General features: G+C 48.9%; 1 protein-coding gene across 6 annotated transcripts in view; it reads right to left on the reverse strand.

Annotated features, from left to right (window-relative positions):
* Fyn (FYN proto-oncogene, Src family tyrosine kinase) overlaps window positions 1-23,706 on the reverse strand; it is a 203,793-nt gene that overhangs the window by 38,846 nt on the left and 141,241 nt on the right. For all 6 annotated transcript variants that reach the window (XM_075945335.1, XM_075945319.1, XM_075945327.1 and 3 more), the window contains 3 exons: window positions 14,001-14,258; window positions 9,583-9,679; window positions 1,086-1,184 (listed from right to left, as the gene is read on the reverse strand). In XM_075945335.1, coding sequence (XP_075801450.1) covers window positions 1,086-1,184; window positions 9,583-9,679; window positions 14,001-14,247 — 443 coding nt within the window. In that variant the 5' untranslated portion in view covers window positions 14,248-14,258. The remainder of the gene's footprint in view (window positions 1-1,085; window positions 1,185-9,582; window positions 9,680-14,000; window positions 14,259-23,706) is intronic.

The raw sequence follows: 23,706 nt of genomic DNA on the forward strand, positions 1-23,706 counted from the left end.
CTCACTGTCAGTTCTTCTGAGTGTCAGACTCTGAGGGAAGATAAGCCCCACCGCCCTAGCTCTCCAGTGACTTGAGAAGGCCAGCATTTCCCACAATCCCAGTGTAGCAATAGTTGATGTGAAGGGTATGACAGCAATTACCTGTGAGCCATGTCTTTCTTGGTTGGTGTCAATAACAACAGTGGTGAAGGGGGGGCTTGGAGAACAATGGATTATTATCTAAGTAGCACTTTAACGTAATGCTAACTAACTGCATGTATAAAAAAAATATATGACTTATTTAAAAAAGAACTATCCTCATCTTTAAAAAGCCCCAAATATTAGGAATCCTTATCGTTATAACTATGACTTAAACATGCAGTGAGCCAAGGGCTGGGGCAGAGGCCAAGTTCCTGAGCTTGGGACACCAATGTCCCTTTCCTCTTGCCAGAGTCCTCCAAGTGGCTCTGGTAGTAGGAGCGATGCTCAACCACTCATCTTTTGAGAACCCCGATGTCTCCCACCACGGTTCCTAAACTGCAGTGGGGGAGTGAGGCCAGCTAACGGCTAGCCAATGGCTATCTCCGTGAAAACAACCAAGACCTCACGGGAAAACATCATTTGAAACTGTAGTATTTTCCAAGTGGTGGGACTTGCTGTATGTGAAATACTTTTACCTGGGGTCCAAAGGTGTCTTTTCAGGACTCTCGGTATTTCTGATTATCAGGGAGAAGACTCCTAGCTTAATCTTTAGTGATGATTTGCCTCCTCAGCGCCCAGGGAGTAGACTGCAGGCGCACTGTGGGCTCTCAATATTGCATGCCACAGTGGAGTTTCACCACGTTAGTTTTTAATCTAGAGCAAGGTATTGGGTTTTCACTTAGGGTACTCGTACAAAGCTTCTAAATAAGAAAATGGACAGGCTTAAAGGAAAATATGAAGCTAGTAACAGTGTGTTCCAGAGGCATCAGAACAACATAGCAGCATTATATCCTCTCAAGCCACAATCAGGGGTAAATTTCTTCACTCTCCCGGCCCATGTCGCTGGCATTTTGTTGTGACAATTAACTTTTAGAAGCAGGTAGTTAGAGAAAACAACAACATACTCTTCTGCCTGGATAGAGTCCACTGGAGCCACATAGTTGCTCGGAATGTAACCAGTTTCCCCCGTTGTCAAGGAGCGGGCTTCCCACCAGTCTCCTTCCCTGCAAAGGAACAAGAGCAGAGATGTGACTGCATCATCCGGTTCATTCGGCACAGCACTCTGCAGTCAGACTTGACGCAGTAATTAACCCTTCTGCCTTGCAATTGCTGCAGTCTTGCTCCCCTTCTGCAAGCTAACATAGGCCCTAAGAAGACCAAATGGCTTATAACCCAGATCACCATGAGTTGAAGCCGGGGCTGCCTCTTGCCTTCTGTTGAGATTATGCAGCTGAGCCAGTGATGTTCGCCTAGCACTGGGAGGCAGCGGAGGAAGGGCTACAAGTTCAAGGTCATCCTCAAGGCTAGAGATTCTAAAACAAATACACACTTTCTCCCGAGGGGCTCTGGGGAGGGTAGGCGGAAAAGTGGTTCTCTGGGTGGGAGGCAAACTTGGATGAGGTGTGTAGGGTGAGCACAGACAGCAGCCCCAGCTCACTCTGGGAAAACTGTGGATTGTTTGGGGGAGGGAAGCCTGTTAGGAAGCGCAGAGAGGGACGCATGCATGCTTAGGGTACCAGCTCACTCTGGGAAAACTGCAGATTGTTTGGGGGAGGGAAGCCTGTTAGGAAGCACACTGAGGGACTCATGCCTGCTTAGGTACCCATCTTGCTTGCTCTTAAGAAAGAGGGAAGGCATGCGTTCTGCGGGTAGAATGATCAAGAACATCGAAAGGCAGGCTTTCCTCAGAGACTTTCATCTGGGGGGTCACTCTATCAACACTCGCAGCTTCAGCCTGCCTGAATCTGAGGCAGGGTGGGGGACAGCAGGGGCAGGAAAACACAGAGGGCAGCCAACTCTGAGGTACAGCAGCTAAGTGCTCGGGTGTGAAGAAGGGGTGGGGGTGTCGTGGAGGGTGGGGCACTTTCAACACTCAGTACAAAGTCTGTACAGAAAACAGGTGTCCACCTGCTTGGATTCATGCAGGGTTTTGTGCAACAAAAGGCAAGGATGGAGTATGGGCTTCCTCCCACTAAGAACGGGTGGGCGGAAGGTCTGTTGTGTGCAGTTTAGCTGTGACTCTCCACCGCTGAGGTCAGGAGAGTGGTGGGAGGGCAGGGGCTGCCTCCTGCACATCAGGCCTCCCAGCCTGTGACTATGACAGACTCATTGCCTCCTTGTCTTCCTTTAGTCCTTTGAGGTAACAAGAGAAACTCCAGGCTTTTAGTTACAATATTTTTTTTTTGGCTGGGCTCTGTTGATACTCTCATGCAAGGAAGAAAATGTTCTGGCATAGGGCTGGGGGAATATTCTCTCCAATGTAACGACATCTAGCCTTTGGTTAACCTGGAGTCTTTTCAGGGCCTGTACAGATGAAACTTCTGAGCAGGAGTACCAAGGAGCAGCGAGTCTGTGGGGTTTTAGAGAGCCACAGAAAAAAACAGCAACTAATCCAGTGGGTGTGGTTATGGGATGTCAGAATAGTTCCCAGGGAACTGAACTGCTACTGAGGTGTCTGTTTGTTCTTAAAGATTCATTTTTCAAAAAATTATGACTAGGCATGAGTGTGTGTGTATGTAGTCACATGCACGAGGATGGAGGTGCCCATGTGTAGACATGAGTGTGTGTGTATGTGGTCACATACATGAGGGTGGAGGTGCCCATGTGTAGGCATGAGTGTGTGTGTGTGTGTGTGTGGTCACGTGCACGAGGGTGGAGGTGCCCATGTGTAGGCATGAGTGTGTGTGTGTGTGGTCACGTGCACAAGGGTGGAGGTGCCCATGTGTAGGCATGTGTGTGTGTGTGTGTGTGTGTGTGTGTGTGGTCACATACATGAGGGTGGAGGTGCCCATGTGTAGGCATGAGTGTGTGTGTGTGTGGTCACATACATGAGGGTGGCGGTGCCCATGTGTAGGCATGAGTGTGTGTGCATATGGTCGCGTGCACGAGGGTGGAGGTGCCCATGTGTAGGCATGAATGTGTGTGTGTGTGTGTGTATATGGTCACGTGCACAAGGGTGGAGGTGCCCATGTGTAGGCATGAATGTGTGTGTGTGTGTGTGTATATGGTCACGTGCACGAGGGTGGAGGTGCCCATGTGTAGGCATGAGTGTGTGTGTATGTGGTCACGTGCACGAGGGTGGAGGTGCCCATGTGTAGGCATGAATGTGTGTGTGTGTGTGTGTATATGGTCACGTGCACGAGGGTGGAGGTGCCCATGTGTAGGCATGAGTGTGTGTGTATGTGGTCACGTGCACGAGGGTGGAGGTGCCCATGTGTAGGCATGAGTGTGTGTGTATGTGGTCACATGCACAAGGGTGGAGGTGCCCATGTGTAGGCATGAATGTGTGTGTGTGTGTGTGTGTGTGGTCACGTGCACGAGGGTGGAGGTGCCCATGTGTAGGCATGAGTGTGTGTGTATGTGGTCACGTGCACGAGGGTGGAGGTGCCCATGTGTAGGCATGAGTGTGTGTGTGTGTGTGTGTATGTGGTCACATGCACAAGGGTGGAGGTGCCCATGTGTAGGCATGAATGTGTGTGTGTGTGTGTGTGTGTATGGTCACGTGCACGAGGGTGGAGGTGCCCATGTGTAGGCATGAGTGTGTGTGTGTGTGTGTGTGTGTGGTCGCGTGCACGAGGGTGGAGGTGCCCATGTGTAGGCATGAGTGTGTGTGTGTGTATATGGTCGCGTGCACGAGGGTGGAGGTGCCCATGTGTAAGCATGAGTGTGTGTGTGTGTGTGTGTGTGGTCACGTGCACGAGGGTGGAGGTGCCCATGTGTAGGCATGAGTGTGTGTGTGTGTGTGTGTGTGTGGTCGCGTGCACGAGGGTGGAGGTGCCCATGTGTAGGCATGAGTGTGTGTGTGTGTATATGGTCGCGTGCACGAGGGTGGAGGTGCCCATGTGTAAGCATGAGTGTGTGTGTGTGTGTGTGTGGTCACATACATGAGGGTGGAGGTGCCCATGTGTAGGCATGAGTGTGTGTGTATATGGTCATGTGCACAAGGGTGGAGGTGCCCATGTGTAAGCATGAGTGTGTGTGTGTGTGTGTGGTCACATACATGAGGGTGGAGGTGCCCATGTGTAGGCATGAGTGTGTGTGTATATGGTCATGTGCACAAGGGTGGAGGTGCCCATGTGTAAGCATGAGTGTGTATGTGTGTGTGTGGTCACATACATGAGGGTGGAGGTGCCCATGTGTAGGCATGAGTGTGTGTGTGTGGTCACATACATGAGGGTGGCGGTGCCCATGTGTAGGCATGAGTGTGTGTGTGTGTGGTCACATACATGAGGGTGGAGGTGCCCATGTGTAGGCATGAGTGTGTGTGTGTGTATGTGTGTGTGTGTGTGTGTGGTCGCGTGCACGAGGGTGGAGGTGCCCATGTGTAGGCATGAGTGTGTGTGTGTGTGTGTGTGGTTGCGTGCACTAGGGTGGAGGTGCCCATGTGTAGGCATGAGTGTGTGTGTGTGTGTGTATATGGTCGCGTGCACTAGGGTGGAGGTGCCCATGTGTAGGCATGAGTGTGTGTGTGTATATGGTCACGTGCACGAGGGTGGCGGTGAGGCCAGAGGCCTCTGACTCCCTTCACCTATGAATGGTTGTGAGCTACCTGATATGGGTGTGGCTAACAAACTTGGGTCTTCTGGAAGAACAGCACATGCTCTTAACTCCTGAGCTGTCTCTCTAGTTCTAAGCGCATAAAAACTTATTCCTTGGAGCGCTCACTTGGTCCCAGCACCTGGAAAGCAGAGGCAGTCGGAAGCCAGCCTGGTCTACACAGTGAGCTCCAGGCCAGCCAGACTACATAGTGAGACGCTGTCTCGCACAAACATATTCCTCAGTATCTCAGTCTTTCCTTCCAACCCTATTAAGCAGATATTGTAGTTCTCTTGTCCATAAAGCCCTTTAGTTACAGCCACATCATGTCCAAATTCTTGTTTGAAATATTTATACACATCAAAGACTTTACATAGATAAAAACACCCAAAGAATGCAGTATCAGTTTTCAAGTTCATGAACATCTATCCAGCTACAATCTGTACATATGTCTCTCTTCCTTGTAGTACAATTCATGACTTGGGACTGGGGGTGCACTGTGGCAGAGTGGTTGCCTAGTGTGTCCTAGCTCCCAATCCCAGCACCACAGGGGGAAAAAAAAGGCCATGACATGGTATGGCATGGTTCCCACTTCTAGCCACACAGGAGTATATGTTGCTGAAGTCCAGCATCTAAATGTACACGTGGAAGTTATGCTAACCATTATGTGTGTTCAAGAAAAAGCTTTGGAAAACACCACCTTCATTTCAATACTGACAATCTTTACTGCTCTGAGCTTCCACTAGATGGAGACATTTCACCATTAGAAAAAAAATCACCCATCCAGTCCCCCCCAACCTGGGAAAGACTCTGAACGGGTAAAGGAAAGGGAAGTGCTTGTAGTACAGGCTTACTTTCCAACACATGAAAACTTTCATCAAGGGTGCTGTTAACACCCCCACAAAGAAAATACTTCACCCAATAAACAGCAGGACAATTTTTTGTTTATATTTAAAGGGGGATATGATATAGATATGAATAATTTGCATTGGTATGGATCTTGGTTTATTGCTACAAATTTAAGGTCAATTTTGTTATTTGTATATTTCTGTTCTTGATTAAGGTATCATGTTTGTGTAGCTCATTTAACAATGTAATGTATAACTAAGAAATATAAGTTAATAGATAAATAATAGTCAAGCTTGTAGTCGTGTTAGATGACCTCCTGGGGACATCTCTTACAGTTCCGCTCTTTTATTAATTCACACTCGCTGAGATACTGTCTTACTGTTTTGAATCAAACCCATGATTTAACCCCGACACTGGTTGAGAATGGTTTCTAGGTAGTTATAATAGCCCCCTGGCCTCCATTCCTGTCTCTAACCCTTAAAGACCCTCATGGGGCTGTGGTTCCAGGCACTGGGAGCCCAGACGGAGGCAGGAAGTGGCTTTGCCAAGGGCAGCCAGCCTTGCCCTATCCAGCCATGGAGTGCTGGATTCTTCCTGCATTTGGCAACTGTCCTCACTGAGAGAGAGGCTCTATGTAATAACTTTTATCACAACCGAGTTATCAAGAAAACAAACATACAAAGAAACAATTTTCTTTTTTTCTTTCTCCTGACTGTGAGAGGTAAGAACTTTCAGTGGGTTCCGGGCAATGACCATGATTCCATTTGTAAAATATCGATTGCGTTTTAAGGACTGGCTCTTTCAAGATGGTTAAGTCACTAGCTACGAAGTGTGAAGACAGGGAATAAAACAGGTGAACTTAGACACAGTGCGGAGTGAGCTCCCACCTGCTGATGTCACAACCAGCCCTCCAACCCATCTGTGCTGGGTGGGGCCCTTTGGAGCACTGCCCTGTACACGCTATGGGGGAGGGTCAGGAGAGGGACATACGAGAAGATGGGGTAGCAGCTGCCCCCAGAACAGCACCCCAGCCCTCTCCTGCCAGGGCTGAGAGACGGCTGGGCAGCGGGAGGGAGGGAGAGAGGGAGGGAGGGCGGGCCTCCGTACCATCTGCTCTATGTCGGTGCTTTGTTTTTCCTTTGCTGGCTTCCCTTCCCTGTTATTACTCTTGACTCCACATACCGCTTTGCAGTACAAAGCTTACTTTTCTTTTCCAGAACCTTGAACAGGGGCACTTAGATGGCATGTAGGATGAAGAGCTGCACTCTTAAGGGAGAAGCCCCTGTGCAAGGTTCTCTCCTGTGAGAGCAGGATGAGAGGGCCACGGGGCTCTGTAAACATTAAAAGCTACGCATTCAAATACAAATACAGACTGGGGCAGACAGCATCCCTCCTTCAACGTTTCTCTAGAATTCACTGTTGATGTGGTAGATCCTTCCTGTACCAAAGATGCTGGGGATTTGACTTTGCCGTGACTAACATGGCCGTGCCCTGCAACCTGAATAGAGAGGTCTGCATCAGGCGTGTGTGGATGCTCAGTGAGTGGATGCCCAGTGTGTGAGTGCCTGGCATGTGGATGTCTGGCGTGTGGATGCCCGGCGTGTGGATGCCCAGGGCTGTACTCGCTTCTCTCCACCCCTCCTACTTCTTACTTCCGGGGGCCTACAGAGTTTCAAATTTCTAGTCATCCTCGCCATTTAAAGACTATTGTACACACTGGGAAGGTTTATCAGCCCAGTCAACAGACTCTGACAGGCAGCATTCATGGAAGACTCAAACTAACAACATTCACAAATGAGAGGAGATCAAAGCCAAATCCCCCCCTCCGACTCACCAGCCAACTTTCTAAATCTTTTCCTGTCACTGGGATACTTCAGCTCCCTTTGATGGCAGCATCTGGGCCTTTCCAAGGTCACACCTGATACCACACTGGGAATTCTGAACCTTACCCCTCACCCCGGGCTTTGCCACCTGCCAGGACTGTGGGCTGGGTTCTCTAACCTGTGCCCTCCAGTTCTCAGATGTCACATAGCGACTGTGACACAGACCCCAGACAGTTGTCGTGAGGAATAAATGACAGCAACTGTAACTCAGCACATGGGCAGTACAGAAGGAGCCTTCAATAAATGACAGCTGTTCACTATTAAAGAAATTCCTGTGTCTGCAGATCCCTAGAGGGGGAGGGGAACGCTTTCAACTTGGGTGCTGGCTGCATAGCCATGCTTAGTTTGTGAGAATACCACAAATTTTATGTTTTAAAAAAATTGTGGTAAGAGACATGTAACATAAAGGTATCAATTTTTACATTTTTAAAGTCTGAATTTGCAAGGTAATAAGTTAGTAATTGTATACATTGTATACAAACATCACCAGGCATGGTTATATGAACATTACTGCATGTACTTCAGTAAATTAAGAACCAGCACACACCCCCTTCTTTGTTAGTGCTGACAACATCCACTACACTGAGTTACTAGTGTCTCTGGAGGTATTGGGGTTTACTGCTCAAAGTTGGTATGTTCTCAGTGTCCAGAGCTGCGAGCCAGGGGCATCCCAGGAAGGAGGCAGTCTTTAGGTTACAGGAGTCACCTGTTGCCACCACCCCCCTCTCCTGGAGTTTGTCACCTCTTACCTCCCTCCTTTCATCTTTTTAAAGGGGTTGAAGAGCCAAGCTTCTAATCCTTCGGCTACCATGAAATCCAAGTAGAGAGGCAACTGGACTCGGTAGCATGAGCGAACCCCCTGATGTGCCCAGTCCCAGCGGCAATCTTTCCCCATGACTGGGGAGCACACATCAAGACATAGAGGTGCTGAGCCATGACACTACCATTTTCTTGGGAGCTTGGGTTTTCCTGCTGTTCCCTCATCCATGCACACTGCCTGGATCTAAGGGGTCATGTTTTGGAATCTAGAGAAACCTGGCCCCCAGTTGCTCTTCCTCTGCAAGGCATAAAGGTGGGGCTTGGAAAGGATGTTGGCCCTAAGTTTATTCCCTGTTTACAGCCATTCCCAGCGGCCACATTTACAACACAGGCTTCGTAGCCACCCTCACGTGGGTGAAATGTTTCTGCTTCTTACAGTGCACAAACACTCTCACGCTTTCACTCAGAGCCACCTCCACGGGCGTCACAGTTGTCAAGAGTAGTGGGTCCTGTCGCTGGCCTGAAGAGTGAGGGTTCTTCCAGTGCCCACAGCTGAAACGTGGGGAAGATCTCAAGGCAGAGAGCAAGTGACACGGGCACCCAAATCATGAGCCAGTCATCTGAGAATGTGTGTGTGTGCGCGTGCAAGTGCGTGTGCGTGTGTGTGCGTGTGTGTGTGTGGTGGGGACGAGGGAGGGGAAGGCTGGCTCTTTTAAGATTTTTGCTAAAATACGAAAGCACAGACCCTGAGGTTGGAGAGATGCTTGGTGGTTAGGAGTACTTGCAACCCAGCAACCCTGTCACAAGCCTGTAACCCCAGTGCTGTGGGGGTGGGGTGGAGACAGGAGGATTTCTGGGGCTCGCTGGCTGCCAGCCAAGCTGAAAACCAGGAGATGCAGGTTCAAGGACAGAGCTGCCTCAAAGTGACAGCAGCCACCTGTTGGCTTCCCCTGACCTTGACGCAGGCACTTGCACACAGCACAGTACAAACAGCAGCTCTCTCTCTCTCTCTCTCTCTCTCTCTCTCTCTCTCTCTCTCTCTCTCTCTCTCTCTCTCATGCATGCACGCACGCACGCACACACACATATATATACACACATATATACATACACATGTATTGCGTGCACACACACAAATTAAAAAATAGATTCTAAAAGAAACTCTGAAAACAAAAGCCCTTTAGTTGCAGAGGGGAATTTAGCATAGGGTGCCAAGTATACTGCACTTCTTTTTAAACCACTCATTCATTCAGGTGGTACCGCTATGAGCGAGTGAACTCATTCCCTTATTTCCAGCTATCTGATGAGACTGTCACAAGAACCTTCTCCCAAAGCACAAGGCGGGTGTGCTTCATCTCCCCCAGCCCAAACTTACGAGCTGTTCAGTATTTGAAATTTTTCCCCTTTGTGAAAACTCAGGTCATCTTCCGTCCGTGCTTCGTAGTCGTAAAGAGCCACAAAGAGTGTCACTCCTGCGGAAACAAGGAAGGATATTATTACACAGGTTATCAATACTAAGAAATTACACCTCTGCTAAAGTCTCAGCCTTAAAACCTATATTTATTCAACATTCATAAACATGAGGTATTGTAAGTGATATGGGACAGCATGCTGGATTTATACCGCGGTCTTTGTAGAGGGGACATTATGACAGAAACCTGGGATTGAGGGACATCTCATTGTGCAACTGTGGGTGAGTACCAGGGAAGAGGCAGGGTTCTGACTGGCATGGATCTGCTGCACTTACAGCCGCCCGCTGTGCCTACCCGCTTCCCCGGACGCTTGTGTCAAGGCTTGGGTAAAATGAATCACTCGACTTCAGCACACATGCCAGTGAATGGAAAGGAGACCTCCTGTGCAGCCTGGGGGCACTTGGAGACTGCCCTTGGCACCTGCAGCTGTGGCAATGGCTACCAGCTGTGAGGCCCTCCTGCTGTGCCTCCTGCCCGCTTTGTTCTCCTGCCTTGAATTTACCTGTCTTCACAGTCTTCCCATTCTTCCTCAGACCCAGCCTGTGTCCTCGCATCTGCTCACCCGCAGGAACCTTCCCCCATTCTAGAGGTTTACTATCAAAAGCAAAACAAACAGGCAAGCAAATGCCTGGCGTCTCACTCAGTCTAGGGCTTGCTGCATCTGGCAGACATTCCAGGACCGTGCTCGTGACTCCTGTGTGGTTCTCTCGCCCTGCGCAGCCTCTCTCCCTTACGAACACAATGGCTCGATTCAAAGTGACCGGATGTCCCTAGTGGGACACATCTTTTCAGGAGACAGACTACTCTACTGCCTCACTACCCTGTGGACTCTGATTACGAAGGGCGCCAATGCTGGCAAGGCGCTCATGAAAATCAACTGGCTAACCCTCCAGCCAGGAACTGGATCCTGTCCAGACTACAGGAGTGAGGAGCAGTTCATTCTCAGTAAAACTGTAGTCAGCACGCCCTGACCATGGCCTCTCCTGAGGTGGAGGACCAAGCTGTCACTCCAAGATTCAGACCCTCAGAAACACAGGAAATAAACGTGAGATCACAATGCGTCATGCCGGAGCTGCTAAGTTTAGTGGTTGTTACACAGGAAGTGATAGCTGAAGGAAGCTTTTAATTTCTCTGTAACCTGGCTTCTCACTTAGATTTTTACCTATTTCAAAGTACCTGCCACAATGGTTTAAGAGCACATGGCTTCCTCTCTCCCAAGTGTCACACTGCTGGGGAGGTTGCTGCTTATAAGGACTGAGCAGAGCACAGGACTGGAGGAAGACTGATCTCCCCTTTCTCAGACAGATGTCCCCACCACAGAGCAGGACTCATTTGGTACTGTCTTCCTTTTCTAAGGTTTCTCTGACAGGGTGGCAAAGTATGACTATAAAATGTGTGTGCCTCTACGGTCATGCCTACTCTAATTTCAAATTTTTGTAACAGATGCCTGTAGTGGTATTTCATTTGTATTTTCTGAAGATCAAGAGTAAAACAGTCACACTGGCCAGGCTTACAAACCAGGCAGTGGTGACACACACTTCTAATTCCAGTAGCCACACTAGCTTGCCATAGAAACTGGGTGGTAGTGGTGCATGCCTTTAATCCCAGCACTAGATAAAACAGGAGGAGACAGCTCTCAGGATCAGTCTCAGGATCACCATTTCGGACTGAGGTAGAGGTAAGAGCCAGTGGCTGGCTGCTTTGTGATCTTCTCTGTCTCTGGGTTTTTATTAATCATGCTACAGGTGCCTCTCCTTTTATAATGTCAAACCAGATGCAAGCCATCTCTGTGTGGAAGACCTTCCAACCCTCTTACTCGATCGGGTGGATGGAGGAGGAAGCACAGGAGGCCAGAGGGAATGCAGACACTGCTAGTGGCCTCAGGGGACTGAGGACAATGCTGCCAGAAATCCAGGACACACAACACAACCACCCAAGGAAGGGACATCTGGCCAACATCCTAGAGTCGGGACACACAACACAACCACACACGGAAGGGACATCTGGCCAACATCCTAGAGCCAGGACACACAACACAACCATCCACAGAAGGGACATAGGCAAACATCCTAGAGCTGGGACACACAACTCAACCACTCACAAAAGGGACATTGGCCAACATCCTAGAGCAGGGACACACAACTCAACCACCCATGAAAGAGACATAGGCAAACATCCTAGAGCCAGGACACACAACACAACCACTCAAGGAAGGGACATAAGCCAACATCCTAGGGCCCTGTTTCTTTAAAACTTTTTATATGTATGTGCTTCTGCCTATGTATATGCATGTACACCGTATGTGGGGCCAGAAGAGGACCCTGGGTCCCTGTGAACTGGAGCTGTGAGTGGCTGTGAGCTCACTGGAGGGGGTGCTAGGAACAGGACCTGGGTCCGTTGTAAGAGCAGCATGGGTTCTTAACCCATAAGCCACCACTCCAGCTCCAGGGCACTGCCTTTGAAGCTTCAAACTTTATAAAGAGCCAGATGGCTCTTCCACTAAGATTGTCCCTGGCTGGTGTACACACTCAGGGTTGACAAGGAGCCCATGTTGGTTGGAGCCCTTAATGAATGAGATGTACAGTCTTCACACCCAGCCTTCATAAATGAATCAATGTGATGATGTTTATGCCTGCTGAATTAAGAGTTAGGACTGCAAAACACTCAACCTCTCTCACAGTGGAAGGCGTGTGCATGTGTGTGTGTGTGTAGTATACTGTAAGCTTTCCTATTCTTCCGTATCTTCTAAGAACAAACTGCCTGTCTGCTTTCTTTTCAGGCTCCTGGCTGGAGGGGAACTGGATGTTTGTGAGGGTCTCCATACGCAGCTGGATTTAAGGGTGAGATGGTGTCTTTGCAGCACAGATATCTGTTCTGTGGGGCAGAAACTGACACAGAGCTGCAGGAAGAGATGGTGTCCAGCTCAGGCCTGTGCCCTCTTCCACTGCCGTACGCCGCACATGGACAAAGAGCCTACTAAGGCTTCAGCAGCATCAGCTCTCCAGGGAAAAGACGCAATGAGCTGTCATAGACGACATGAGGCATCTGTCCCCAGAAGAGCTGAGAGATGCTACATTCTTTTCAAGTTTTGTAATAAACAACTTTGGAACAAATAATGTCAAATATCTGGTTACCATGGTTCGTGCACTGGGCGAGGGTTTGGCAGACTAAAGATGCACGAGGTGACTCACAAGAACTGTAGAGAACATGTGAGAATGAATGTAAACCAGATATGTGCTAAAACATTAGCTACGTCAGCCAACAGAGATGGCAGTGAAACCCAGCCTCGTGGCATTGAAAAAAAGAGAGCCTGGGGGAGGGAAAGAAGAGGAAAATGGTCTTGGTGTGCAAAACTCAACCTCAGAACACGGAGCTGGGTGTGATGTTTCATGGCTGTACTCCCTAACACGCGCTAAGGCAGGGGGTTGCTAACAGTCTGAGAACAGCCTGAGCAACAAAGTGATGGCCTGTCTCAAAAATCACACACAAAAAACCACAACACACATACACAGAATATAACAGAGCAAAATGCAGAGATGTACGAAAAGCTGAGGGCTTATCAGGTTGAAATACCGAGAACTTGAACTAATGGTAAAAGCATGCTGTCAAATAATCACACTGGCCAGGAGGTGGCTGGCAGGCTGCGAGTGGGAAGAAGAGGGAACAGAAGTCACCCTAGAAGTGAGGGAGGGGTACATTAATAGTAGGGACCTCGAGGTACACCCCAGAGCCAGGCCTGAGGCCTCTAGTGCAGAAGACCCAGGATAGGGGTCAGGAGCCATGCTTTAGAGCAGCCGCGTTAGGTGGCCAGGGATGGGAACGCTTGGCTTACAGGGATGAGGAGGACACCCCAGGGCACTGACCCATGCAGAATTCTCAGAGCACTAACAAGAGGCCTTTCATGCCCCCAAAGCCAGGCATTTTGATCTTGGATATTCAACTTGGGCCTTTTGTTTTGAATGGTAGGTGATAGATAAAGTTGACTTCTCTGTTAAAACCTTAGTCAAAGTGAGTCAACTGGAGCATGGATACAGAGCTGCCACAGTAATCAAGACACAGTCAAAGGGCTGGCAAGATGGCTTGGTGGGTAAAGGAATTTGTTGCCTGAGCCTGATCATCCAAGGTCGATCCTTGGAGCCCACAGTGAAGGAGAGAACCAATTCCTGAAAGATGTCCTCTGACTGCCACACACTCGTTGTGGCACACCTCCACCCACCCCATACACACACACACAACAGTAGCTTAGAAACAGCACAGCCGAACCCTCAGCCAGGTGTACCCTCAGCCAACACACCCTCAGCTCGCCCAACGTCAGGCTTACCTGTCCCTCCTCTCGTACGCAGGGTCCCAGTGTGAGAGGAAGAGTTCACACCCCCAAAGACGGTGAGTCCCTGGCCCCCAGCTGCATGGAAGTTGTTGTAGTTTGGGATGGAGGTCACGCCGAAGCTGGGGTAGTGCTGAGGGGTGGGGTCTGTGCCATAGCGGTACCCGGAGCTCTGGTTCAGGCTGCCGTCCCTCTCCTCCGTCAGTTTCGCTGCTTCTTTATCCTTACATTGCACACAGCCCATTATCCAAGTTCCTGACGGGAAGAGAAAATGGGCGCATGAGCGGGCATGCTTCTGGCTGCTTTCCTAGAGAGAGGGGCGAATGAGCAGGCTGACAGGAGCAGCGGAAGGGGCTGGTGTTAGGAGACGGCTCCGCTCTCTGGACCAGACTCTGTTCCTCACCTGCTGGACGACAGCGTGGTCACAGAGAGCAATGCCCACCACGTACAATTTCCCTCACACCAGAGGCCTGTGCCCCTAGAAACTCCACATTACCACATACCTGCCCCCAAGCAGCCCACCAGCTCCTTATGATTTTTTTTTAAGTCACCTCAAAACATAATGTGTGAGCAATAAAGTCCGTTTTCCAACGCTAGCGTCAAATCTTTCAATACGGCAAAGGAAATCTAAGGAGGATGTCGGGCGAGCTGGAAAAGCCAGGACACAGCGCAGACACAGCCTACGTACTAGACATCCACACTCATGGGCACCTACTCTTTACTCACAAATGATGGTTGGGATTAAAACCATGAAGTCGTTACAGACGGGGAAACAGAACTGTGCAGAACCGAAGAGGCTGTCCTGATAGCCTCCAGAAACAAGCGTTTAAAGCCGCTAATTAGCATTTCAAATTCCGATTAAGTGTTTGACATTCTTAAAATCATTTAAGAAGACCTTTGCTGTGCTCCAGAGGTGTGGATGAGAATCTTGAGCAGCTGTCATTCCACCCCCTCACAGCTGCCTCCCTGAGTGTGTGTGTGTGTGGGGGGGGGGGGGTTACCACACCTGGGTAAACCTCCAAAGAAGACCCAGATCTCCTATCTGAGTTCTGAGGCCTCCTCGTGGCTTGCCCATTTTACCTCGCCCTTCCTGCTTTAGCTCTGGCCTCCAGCTAGGGGATATGGCCTTGACCACACCTGCCCTTCCTCCTGGGCCTGTAAGGAGTCCCTCATGACCAGTAAAGCCAGCGCTTCTTTTGAGAAACCTTCTCAGACCCCCTTTCCATAAGCTACAGTGACTCTTTAAGTACCAACTGGCTTCTTTGCTATCCCTCGGCTTGGGAGACATTGTGCCAAATTGGAAGATGTTCTGTCCACTTGTCCCACCGCCCTACGGACTAAAGTCCATTTCCTCACAGATCGACTGCCAATGTCCAGGACGTAGTTGCTGAATAAGTAACAACTGAATGAGTGAAAATTCTCTATCTTGTATCTCTTTTTCTTTCTCTGTGTGCTAAATCCAACCTTTCAGTTACTTTCATCAGTATTAGGTCCTACTTTTCTTTCCTTATTATTTTTTTTTTAAAAATGCAGATCATAGCTACACTACGCAGCTCTGGCTGTCTTGGAACTCACTAAGTAGACCAGGCTGGCCTGAACTCACAGAGGTCTGCTTGTGTCTGCCTCCTGAGTGCTGGTCTGAAAGGTGTGAGCTCCCACACCCAGCCCCTGTCCTGAACTTTCTAACACTCTCGTATGTATGCGAGAAGTGAAGATTGATAATTCAGAAATAGAAGGGGTCGGGTAACAAGTGTCACCACTTTGGACTCTAAGTGGGCAGGAGGCAGGCAGAACTTTGCAGTGGGTGTCCCTGCCAAACTCTTGAAAAGTAGCTTTTGGGACCAAAGAGTGAAATAAGAAACAAGTGCCATCGTGTCCAATAACACATCCTCACCGGGGAGGGCAGGGCCGGCACAGGACAGGAGTGAGGAGATGCCCAGTGGCAGTTCCCAAGCACCAAGGTCCCCTAGACCAGGGCAGGGAAGCGCACTAGCTACTCCAAAGCTCTCTCCACTCTCCACCCCGGCAAACACTCAGTGAGTGGACCCGAGTTCTTGAGAATGAGAATGTTTATCAGGCAGCCGCCTACTGCTTGAGCTGAGATCACCAAATCTGGAACCCATTTCCTCATAAATCATACGAGATTAATTTACAGCATGCTGTGTCCAAGATGCTCTCTAACTTACGGTCAGTGAGTGACTTTAACAACATTCCAACAGGAAATGTGAACTATCTCTAAGGCATGATTACTGAGGGCATTTCATCACTGCTGCTGATGTTGCTCCATCTGACTGATAAATATCTTGCTCACTTTATATTAACTCTTCCATGGGAGAAAGTTGCCCTGAGCGTGGGCAAGGGCCAGACAGAAAATACTTGCCCCAAGTGCTTTTCCCCTTGGTGGTTTCACAGACTTCGGCAGAGGATGTGAGCCTAGACTCACAGGTCACATCCACATCTGTCATCCCTGCCCACCAAGAGACATGACAAGCAATGTCTGGAAATGTTTTCAGTTGCCAGAACTCAGGGAAAAGGGTACTTGTGTATCTAGCGGGAATATGCCAGGGTTGCTGCCAAACATCCTACAACACACAGAATGGCCTCCTGCAACAAGCAATTCCTGGCTCCAATGTTAGTGGAATTACCCTGGAGAAAACCTAAAACTAACAAGAACTTTTATTCCAAACCATCTTTCTTATGCAATAAAGCAACCCCCATTACAACCCTTGCAGAAAACAGGACATCATATCCCACAAAACAAAGGAAAGTCAACCTTCTAAAGTCTCTAAAAGAGTCTCACAATGTAATATATGACCAATTTTATTAGTTTTATTAAAAAGTAGAGGGAAAGGTAAGACTCCTTGAATTTCCTGAAGTCAGGAATTGGCTGCTGGTTCTTGGCTTCAAAGGTGCCCGGAGCAGAGCTGAGCACACAGCAGCAAGGTACAGATGCCAAGTGAGTGAATTCAAATGATCGAAATTACTCCAGAGAAGATCATCTCTTATGGAACGAGCGAGCATATTGCATGTGTTTGGTATTCTGAATGGACTAATGCTTCTGCACAGATCTTGCTTGCTCTTTTCTCTTACTGACTGACAGAGATGAAGAATCAGAAGTAAAGGAAGAAAGAGCAACGTGAACAAACAGAAATAATGCAGGATCCAGACACTAAGAGTCACTCGCAGTGAGAATGTGTGTGAGAGCTTGTGGTCTTCTCGCTCCCGACTGTGTCACGCAGTCTAACCATTTCTTGATGAGGACTCCCAAGAAATTACAGGGACTGCATTCAGTGTCATCAGGCAAACTTCTAGGCATTTGGGATCACATAAGAGCATCCCTGTTCAGTTGTGTGCTGTGGTTTTTTATGTCCACCAACATGGAGTGTACTTACCTATGGAGCCCCCAAAATGTGAGCCTATTTCCATATGGACCAAAGGTCAGAGAGTTGGAACTTAACCTCTATCCCTTCAAGGTCATTGTGTTTCTACCTCAAACAAAGGTCCCACCTAGTTTTAGGTCAGAGTTCTGCTCTCGCAAGGTTATTGTCAACAGGTGTGGCTAATATGTCAAGACTTTGTATTTCAGGAATAGAGAAGTAGGTATGTTTCTACCTCAAACAAAAGTCTAAGGATCTTACTAAGTTCCTTTATGGAGATAGCATTGGAGTCCACCCAGGGAGTGGTTTGCCTACAGAATGTTTTGGTCTAGGGTGTGAGCGTGTTTTGTCCTAGCAATAGAATTTTTAACTATGAATGTAGCCCGCAACCTTCATCTGGTCTGTTCATTTTATTGTATCATGTTAATGCAGTTTTCTTTTTTTTTTTTTAAATCGTACTCCCACCTCTTGGGATCTGGGTGTTTTAAGCAATTGGAAATTAAACGTGGGCAATTCACTGGAGCTACTGGAACCCTACCCTGGCGAGTGGTATTTTTGTCGAGGCTGGTCCATGACCCTTACATCCCACTTGCTTTGGATTTGTGGGTCACTGGAAAACACTGTCAGGGCTACTCTGAAAACACGGGTCCTGGAGTTCTAATTCGTATGATACCGCATCACATACTATGGCTCCAGTCCACATTTCGTGTCTAGCAGAGCTGGCAGAGGAGCATCTGACCAACCCAATCATGTGCGCATGGTTGAGATGTCCAGATTACAACAATAAACCCCTGCTTTTCAGTCGGTCTGAAAGCAGAAGAGCCCTGTTTTCTCTTCTGCATACAACAGAAAGGCCCAGCTCACTAAAATTTATGTATTTTTGCAAATCTTCTCAAATGTGCCAGTAGCATGACACAACTGGGGAAGGGCTGCCAGAGACAACTGCAGCATGGCCACACCCTGCTCCGCGCGCACAGCACATGCAATCACTTTATACTGCTATGTCACGGTGTCGTCTCAAGCCCTTCACACAGCTCTGCGATTGCAAACATCCTATAGTATCGGGGGTCTCAACTACAATAGGTGTAATATATCCAGCCCAAGGTGGGCATGGGCAAGCGCACACGCTCCTACGGATGCCAGTCTAAGCACACATAAACACACACAATGCTCCTCTTCCTCAGTTGTCACCTAAGGGTACTGTTGTCTACAAGAAGACTTCAAGTTTGTGCTGAGTTGAGCAGCAAAGCCTGCATGAGACACAGGCAATGCTGGCAGTGTCTCTGGGACGGACTCAGGGAAAACCAGTGAGTAGCTGTCCTCCCAGTGGAGTGTGCAGGATAAGAACAAGGCTGGACCGGACCACCTACACACAGGCGATGAGAATCCAGCAGAGCTGTAGATCAGCTGCAGCTTCACATACTCTGATGGGGCAAAGGCACAAGCAGACAGCTTCCTGAACAAACACCCCCTTAATGAACAGCAATGGCAGGAAGAAGCGGATAGGAGGCAGAGCACAGCAAAAGTGAGGAGACCTGAGACCTTAGGATAGGGAGTTCATGACAGATGGTTTTTGATGCTTGTCAGATCACAAACACCCACAGCATTGACCTAAGGTATTTTACCACATTCTCGATAGAGACTGTAATTCCCCTGAGAAGTCAGACTGGCTGATTCCGAGTTTTCTCCCTGGAGCAGGACTCAGACAGCTCCAATTCCAGCCTGGGAGCAGTGGGGGTTGGGTTACAGAACCTGCCATCCAGGCTTCCTGGTTCACTAGCACCTTTCAATTCTGTGCAGTGGGGCATTCCTCCCTTGTAGGAAACAGGGCCAATGACCCTGAAAGCACACGGGTGTGGGCAGGAAGTGCTGTCTTTTGGATACAAACAGAGAGGTCTTAGGAACTGGGAGGCTGGAGAAAGAGCAGGATCATCTTGGTGCCTCTTGATTACATAAGCACCCCTAGAGGCCCCAAGGCAAGGAAAAGGTCCAGCTGGGTTTGCACTGTGCAACTGTTAAGATCTTGGGGGCTGAGCCACCTAGGCCTTGGTGCTGGGGGTGGGTGGTCACCCAGCCTTAGCACAGCAGAGGGCTCTGCCCACTTGCTGCCAGCTGGAGGGAAGAAATGAGAATATGTGCCTTGCTAAGGTTGTGCTGTGCTAGGCAGGATTCCGAGCTACCTCCCGAGACTCTCGCCCCTAAGAACACTCCCTGTACAACCCCTGGGATGTGTGAATGAGACAGTCACTTCTGTGACAGGCTGTGTGACTTGGCAGAGCTGATTTTAAAAAAGACATTACCCTGAAGAGCTGACCTAATCGAGGAAGCCCTGGAAGACGATGGCTCTTCCTGGACACGCAGAGCTGATGCGTGAGAGAGAGGTGTATGGAGCCAGGATCTCCTCAACCGTAGTTCTTAACCCGGGACCAGACCTTTGGGGATCTCTGGAGCTGAGGAGTGCTCATAGCTGGCAGAAGCGAGGAACTGGGCTGCCAGTCCCACAACCGCAGTAACTGAGCGTGATCAAGAGCCCGTGAGAGTCAGGAACCGGACTCCTCCCTAGCAAGGGCTCAGGAAGACAGCTCCACCGGCACCCCGATGTCAGTCTTACTGAACAGAGGCCCCAGTCATGCAGTATGTTTATGGGATGGGGCACTATAGAGATGAAGGCTCCAAATCTTGGCGGCCACAGCCTACATAAGGAAGTGCTCGCTGTAGGCCAGGTGTTGCACTGCGCACTGGAAAATGCTCCCACCGAATTCAAACTACCCAAACATGGGTATTGTCCTTTTCCTGCATGTCACAAGGGAAGAACAGAGAGGCTAGGGACTGTGTTACACCTGAGCTCAGGGGTGGGGATGAGCGGTGAAATAAGGTAACAGGAGTCTATGCCTGGCATTCAGAACCTCTGTGACAAAGCTGCTTCCTGTACCAGGGAGCCCTGGCAAGTCCACACAAAGGTATGGGAGGAGGCATGGAGGGAAAAGGTCATAGTGAAGGACCCTCATCGACACCACCTCCAGGAGCAGAGGGCAGAGTCCCTGTTTGAGGTATGATGCCTCTGTCCCCCACCCACATTCCACACCGCAAATAGTCAATTCTATGGAGGTGCTGGGACCACAGTATAAAGTGAGTCACCTCTTCCCAGGCCTGGTCTGGCATCTTAATGACTGAGCCAGCAACACTAGAGCAGCCCTCAATTTCCCGATCTTTCCTAGTTGTGGCAAGGATATTTATACATATCACGAGGGAGGCCGCATCAGTTTCCTTGGTATAAAAATGATCTCTCGTATTGCCTTTAACGCATGATTCGCTTTACAGGCAAGTTACCTCATAAATGGAAATGTTCATATAATCTGCCCCCTCCCAACCAAACACAAAATAAATATCTACTCATGGTAGAATCCTGTGAAGGAGAGCCCCGACCAAGTACACGTTACACAATACTGCAGGTTCTTAGGTGTGAAGACCACACAACTGTGGCAATGCACACACACAGTGTCGACACTAGTCACACACAGTGGCCAGCAAACTGAAGTTAGGACATTTCAAGTCAAAGCCTCGCTTCAGAGACACTAAGAGTCGGGCTACTGGATCATTGACATGAGACTGCCGCATAGGCTTCAGGGGGATGAGGACAGATCACGTCAGCAGAGAGCCACTCCTGGCACCTGGGGTCCTCCTGCTTGCAGGGCCTGGAGCTTTGAAAGCACAGAGTGGAAAGGAGACTGAAGCATGAGACCCCGAGGGTGAGCGTCAACACCGCTGTCAGCTGGCCAGATGCTGGAGAGGTCCCAAACCTAATTGGCCAAATGAAGCTTTGACACCAAGCCATGGAAGGGCTCTAAAAAGAGGGCAGAGACACTTCTTGTGCCCAGTTTGACTTAGATCTCTCAGCTGACAGGAGTGTGAAGTTGCTGATACTAATAAGGGTATTTGAACCCTGTCTATATCAAAGAATTGAGGCAGGGACAGGGTACCCCACCTTCTCTAGTTCTTCCAGACCACAGATCAGTTCCTTTGGTTAATACCTTAACATTTTTTTGTGCTGTATTTAAAAAACAAACAAACAAACAAACAAACATAAAATCTACCTCCTTAAAGTGTGGCGCCGTGTGTTCTTAAGGGTATTTATAAAGGAGCCATCACTGCCATTTCATCCCAAAATGCTTTCTTCATCCCCAAATAAACCCTTGTGCACTAAAATGATCACTTGCCGATCCCTGCCTTCCCTGACAACCTCTAAGCTACCTCGGCCTTCTACGGATTTGCCTATTCTGCATATTTTGTATGGATTTAATGACACAATCCATGACCTTGGTGACTTTCTCCTTCTCGCTAGGCATAATGCTATCAGGATTCATTCACAATGGAGTATGTATTAAAGAATCATTCCTTTTATCCCTGAAAAGACATCACTGTATGACTCTGTCACATGGTGCTCATCCATTCAGCGATTATGGACATCTTAGCTACTTCCTCTTTTGAATAATTCTGTTATGAACATTTGTGTACACGTTTATTTTGTTAGACATATATTTTTCTAATGGGTTTATATAGATAAAATGAACCACTTAGGTGGGAAATGGGAAAAACCATTGGCGATACGCACATGCTCCCCTCTGGAACGTAAGGGGAAAATACCACTTTCCATAGACATCAGAGAAACTGTAGATTAGTGAGATAACATCTTCCAAAGCGCACAGATTAACAGTGATCGACGGTTCCTTGAGCTGAGCATGCTCTTGTAGTGCTGTAGAGTGGGAATCAGTAACAGAGACAGTTCCGACAGACCAAAGTGGTAATGTCAGCTATGGGCCTTAAAGACATGCTTGCCTTTTGGCCTGTGAGCTTGTGCTAAGAGATATTTTATGAAATACTGTTTATTATTTGGGTGATTAGAAAATACAACTGTTAGACAAGGGGGTGGTGAGTATATGAGGTAGGTCCATGAGAGGGTGTTCAGCAGAGAAGACAACAGTTCTGATCAGAACTGTGAGGCAGCGCACTGTATCTAAGAGGCACTGGGCCATTCCAGCTATGAAATGGACGCCTAGAAAGTGCTTCAGGGGGGACCCGGCTAAAATCTCTGCAGGTGGCCTTGTCATGGCAAACTGCACTTTCTTAGTTTCTGATTTTATTCCTCAGATTGTCTACACTGAAACTGCACCACGAGAATGCACCATCTTGAAAACGAGACTAAGCTATCTTTATTCTTTCACAGGAAATATCCCTTTTGTTTCAGTTCCCAACTGAATTTGGATGTGAGCTGAACGATCATATAGGAATGAACTATAAAGCTGGAGAGAATAGAGCCAATTCAAAGCACACGAAGAGGTAGCTTTGGGAAGTCACAAGAGCTAACCAGTCAAGGACGCGAATGCATTCCGTAAGCCTCAGTGGGCAGTGAGGGGCTGTGCAGAGAGCAGGTGTTGAGAACACACACATACAGCTGTGGAAACCTTACGAAGGGGTCAAGTGGAGCCATTTAAAGTCACACTTGAGGACTCTGTTAGTAACACAGGCAGACCTGGGCGACAGTTAGAACCAAGCATGGGGGTGGGACAGAAGCAGCCTTGGCGCTGAGTCCTTTGCCCGTGGAGAACCCACCCAACTAGGAATGAGAGTCCTTAAGCAGGAAGCTCCTGGAACTGAGGGCGGAGGGGCTGCGCTGTGCTAAGTTGTGCACTGGCCAGTCCGAGGAGAGAACCAGCAACCAGCACGCGGCTCTCTGAACGCTGGCTGGGGTGGAGGCAGGGGATCTGTCTGTATGCTTGCTGTTTTTCACCCTTTCATGCTGGCACAGTCAGCGTTGACTTTTGAGCCATGACTTCTTCAATCCCGGTAGAGTGCAGAATACTGAGCAACCATGGCTTAGGCAACTTGACCCTCTTCTTTGACACTAGCAATCCGAAGGAGATACCACTTCTCTCTGCTGCTGTCCAGCCAAGCGTGTTCCCACCTTCTTTGCCCCTGCTCTGTGGAAACGACCACAGAAAAACAAAAACATGGGCTTCTATTCACAAACCAGCACCGTGAAACAGGAAAGCCAGCCTCACATCTGGGGCTCAGTGGCAACGCCTGGCTCTGTGGCTCATCTGTTTTAGGAACAGTTGTAGCAGGACTGGCTGAGGGCCAGGGGGGCACAGGGTCTCCTGGCACAGACTCAAGCAAACACATCAGCATAAAGTGGCTGTCCGAACAGGCATCATGGACGTCCTTCTTTGGGAGAATGAAGTCCAAGAGGTTCCCTTTCAGGCAGAACAAACTCCCGCTCGACAGCTCTTTCCAGTCGCCATGGAGGTTCCTCACTAGAAGATCCTGCA

Source organism: Microtus pennsylvanicus, chromosome 1 (assembly GCF_037038515.1).
Source record: "Microtus pennsylvanicus isolate mMicPen1 chromosome 1, mMicPen1.hap1, whole genome shotgun sequence".
NCBI lineage: Eukaryota > Metazoa > Chordata > Mammalia > Rodentia > Cricetidae > Microtus > Microtus pennsylvanicus.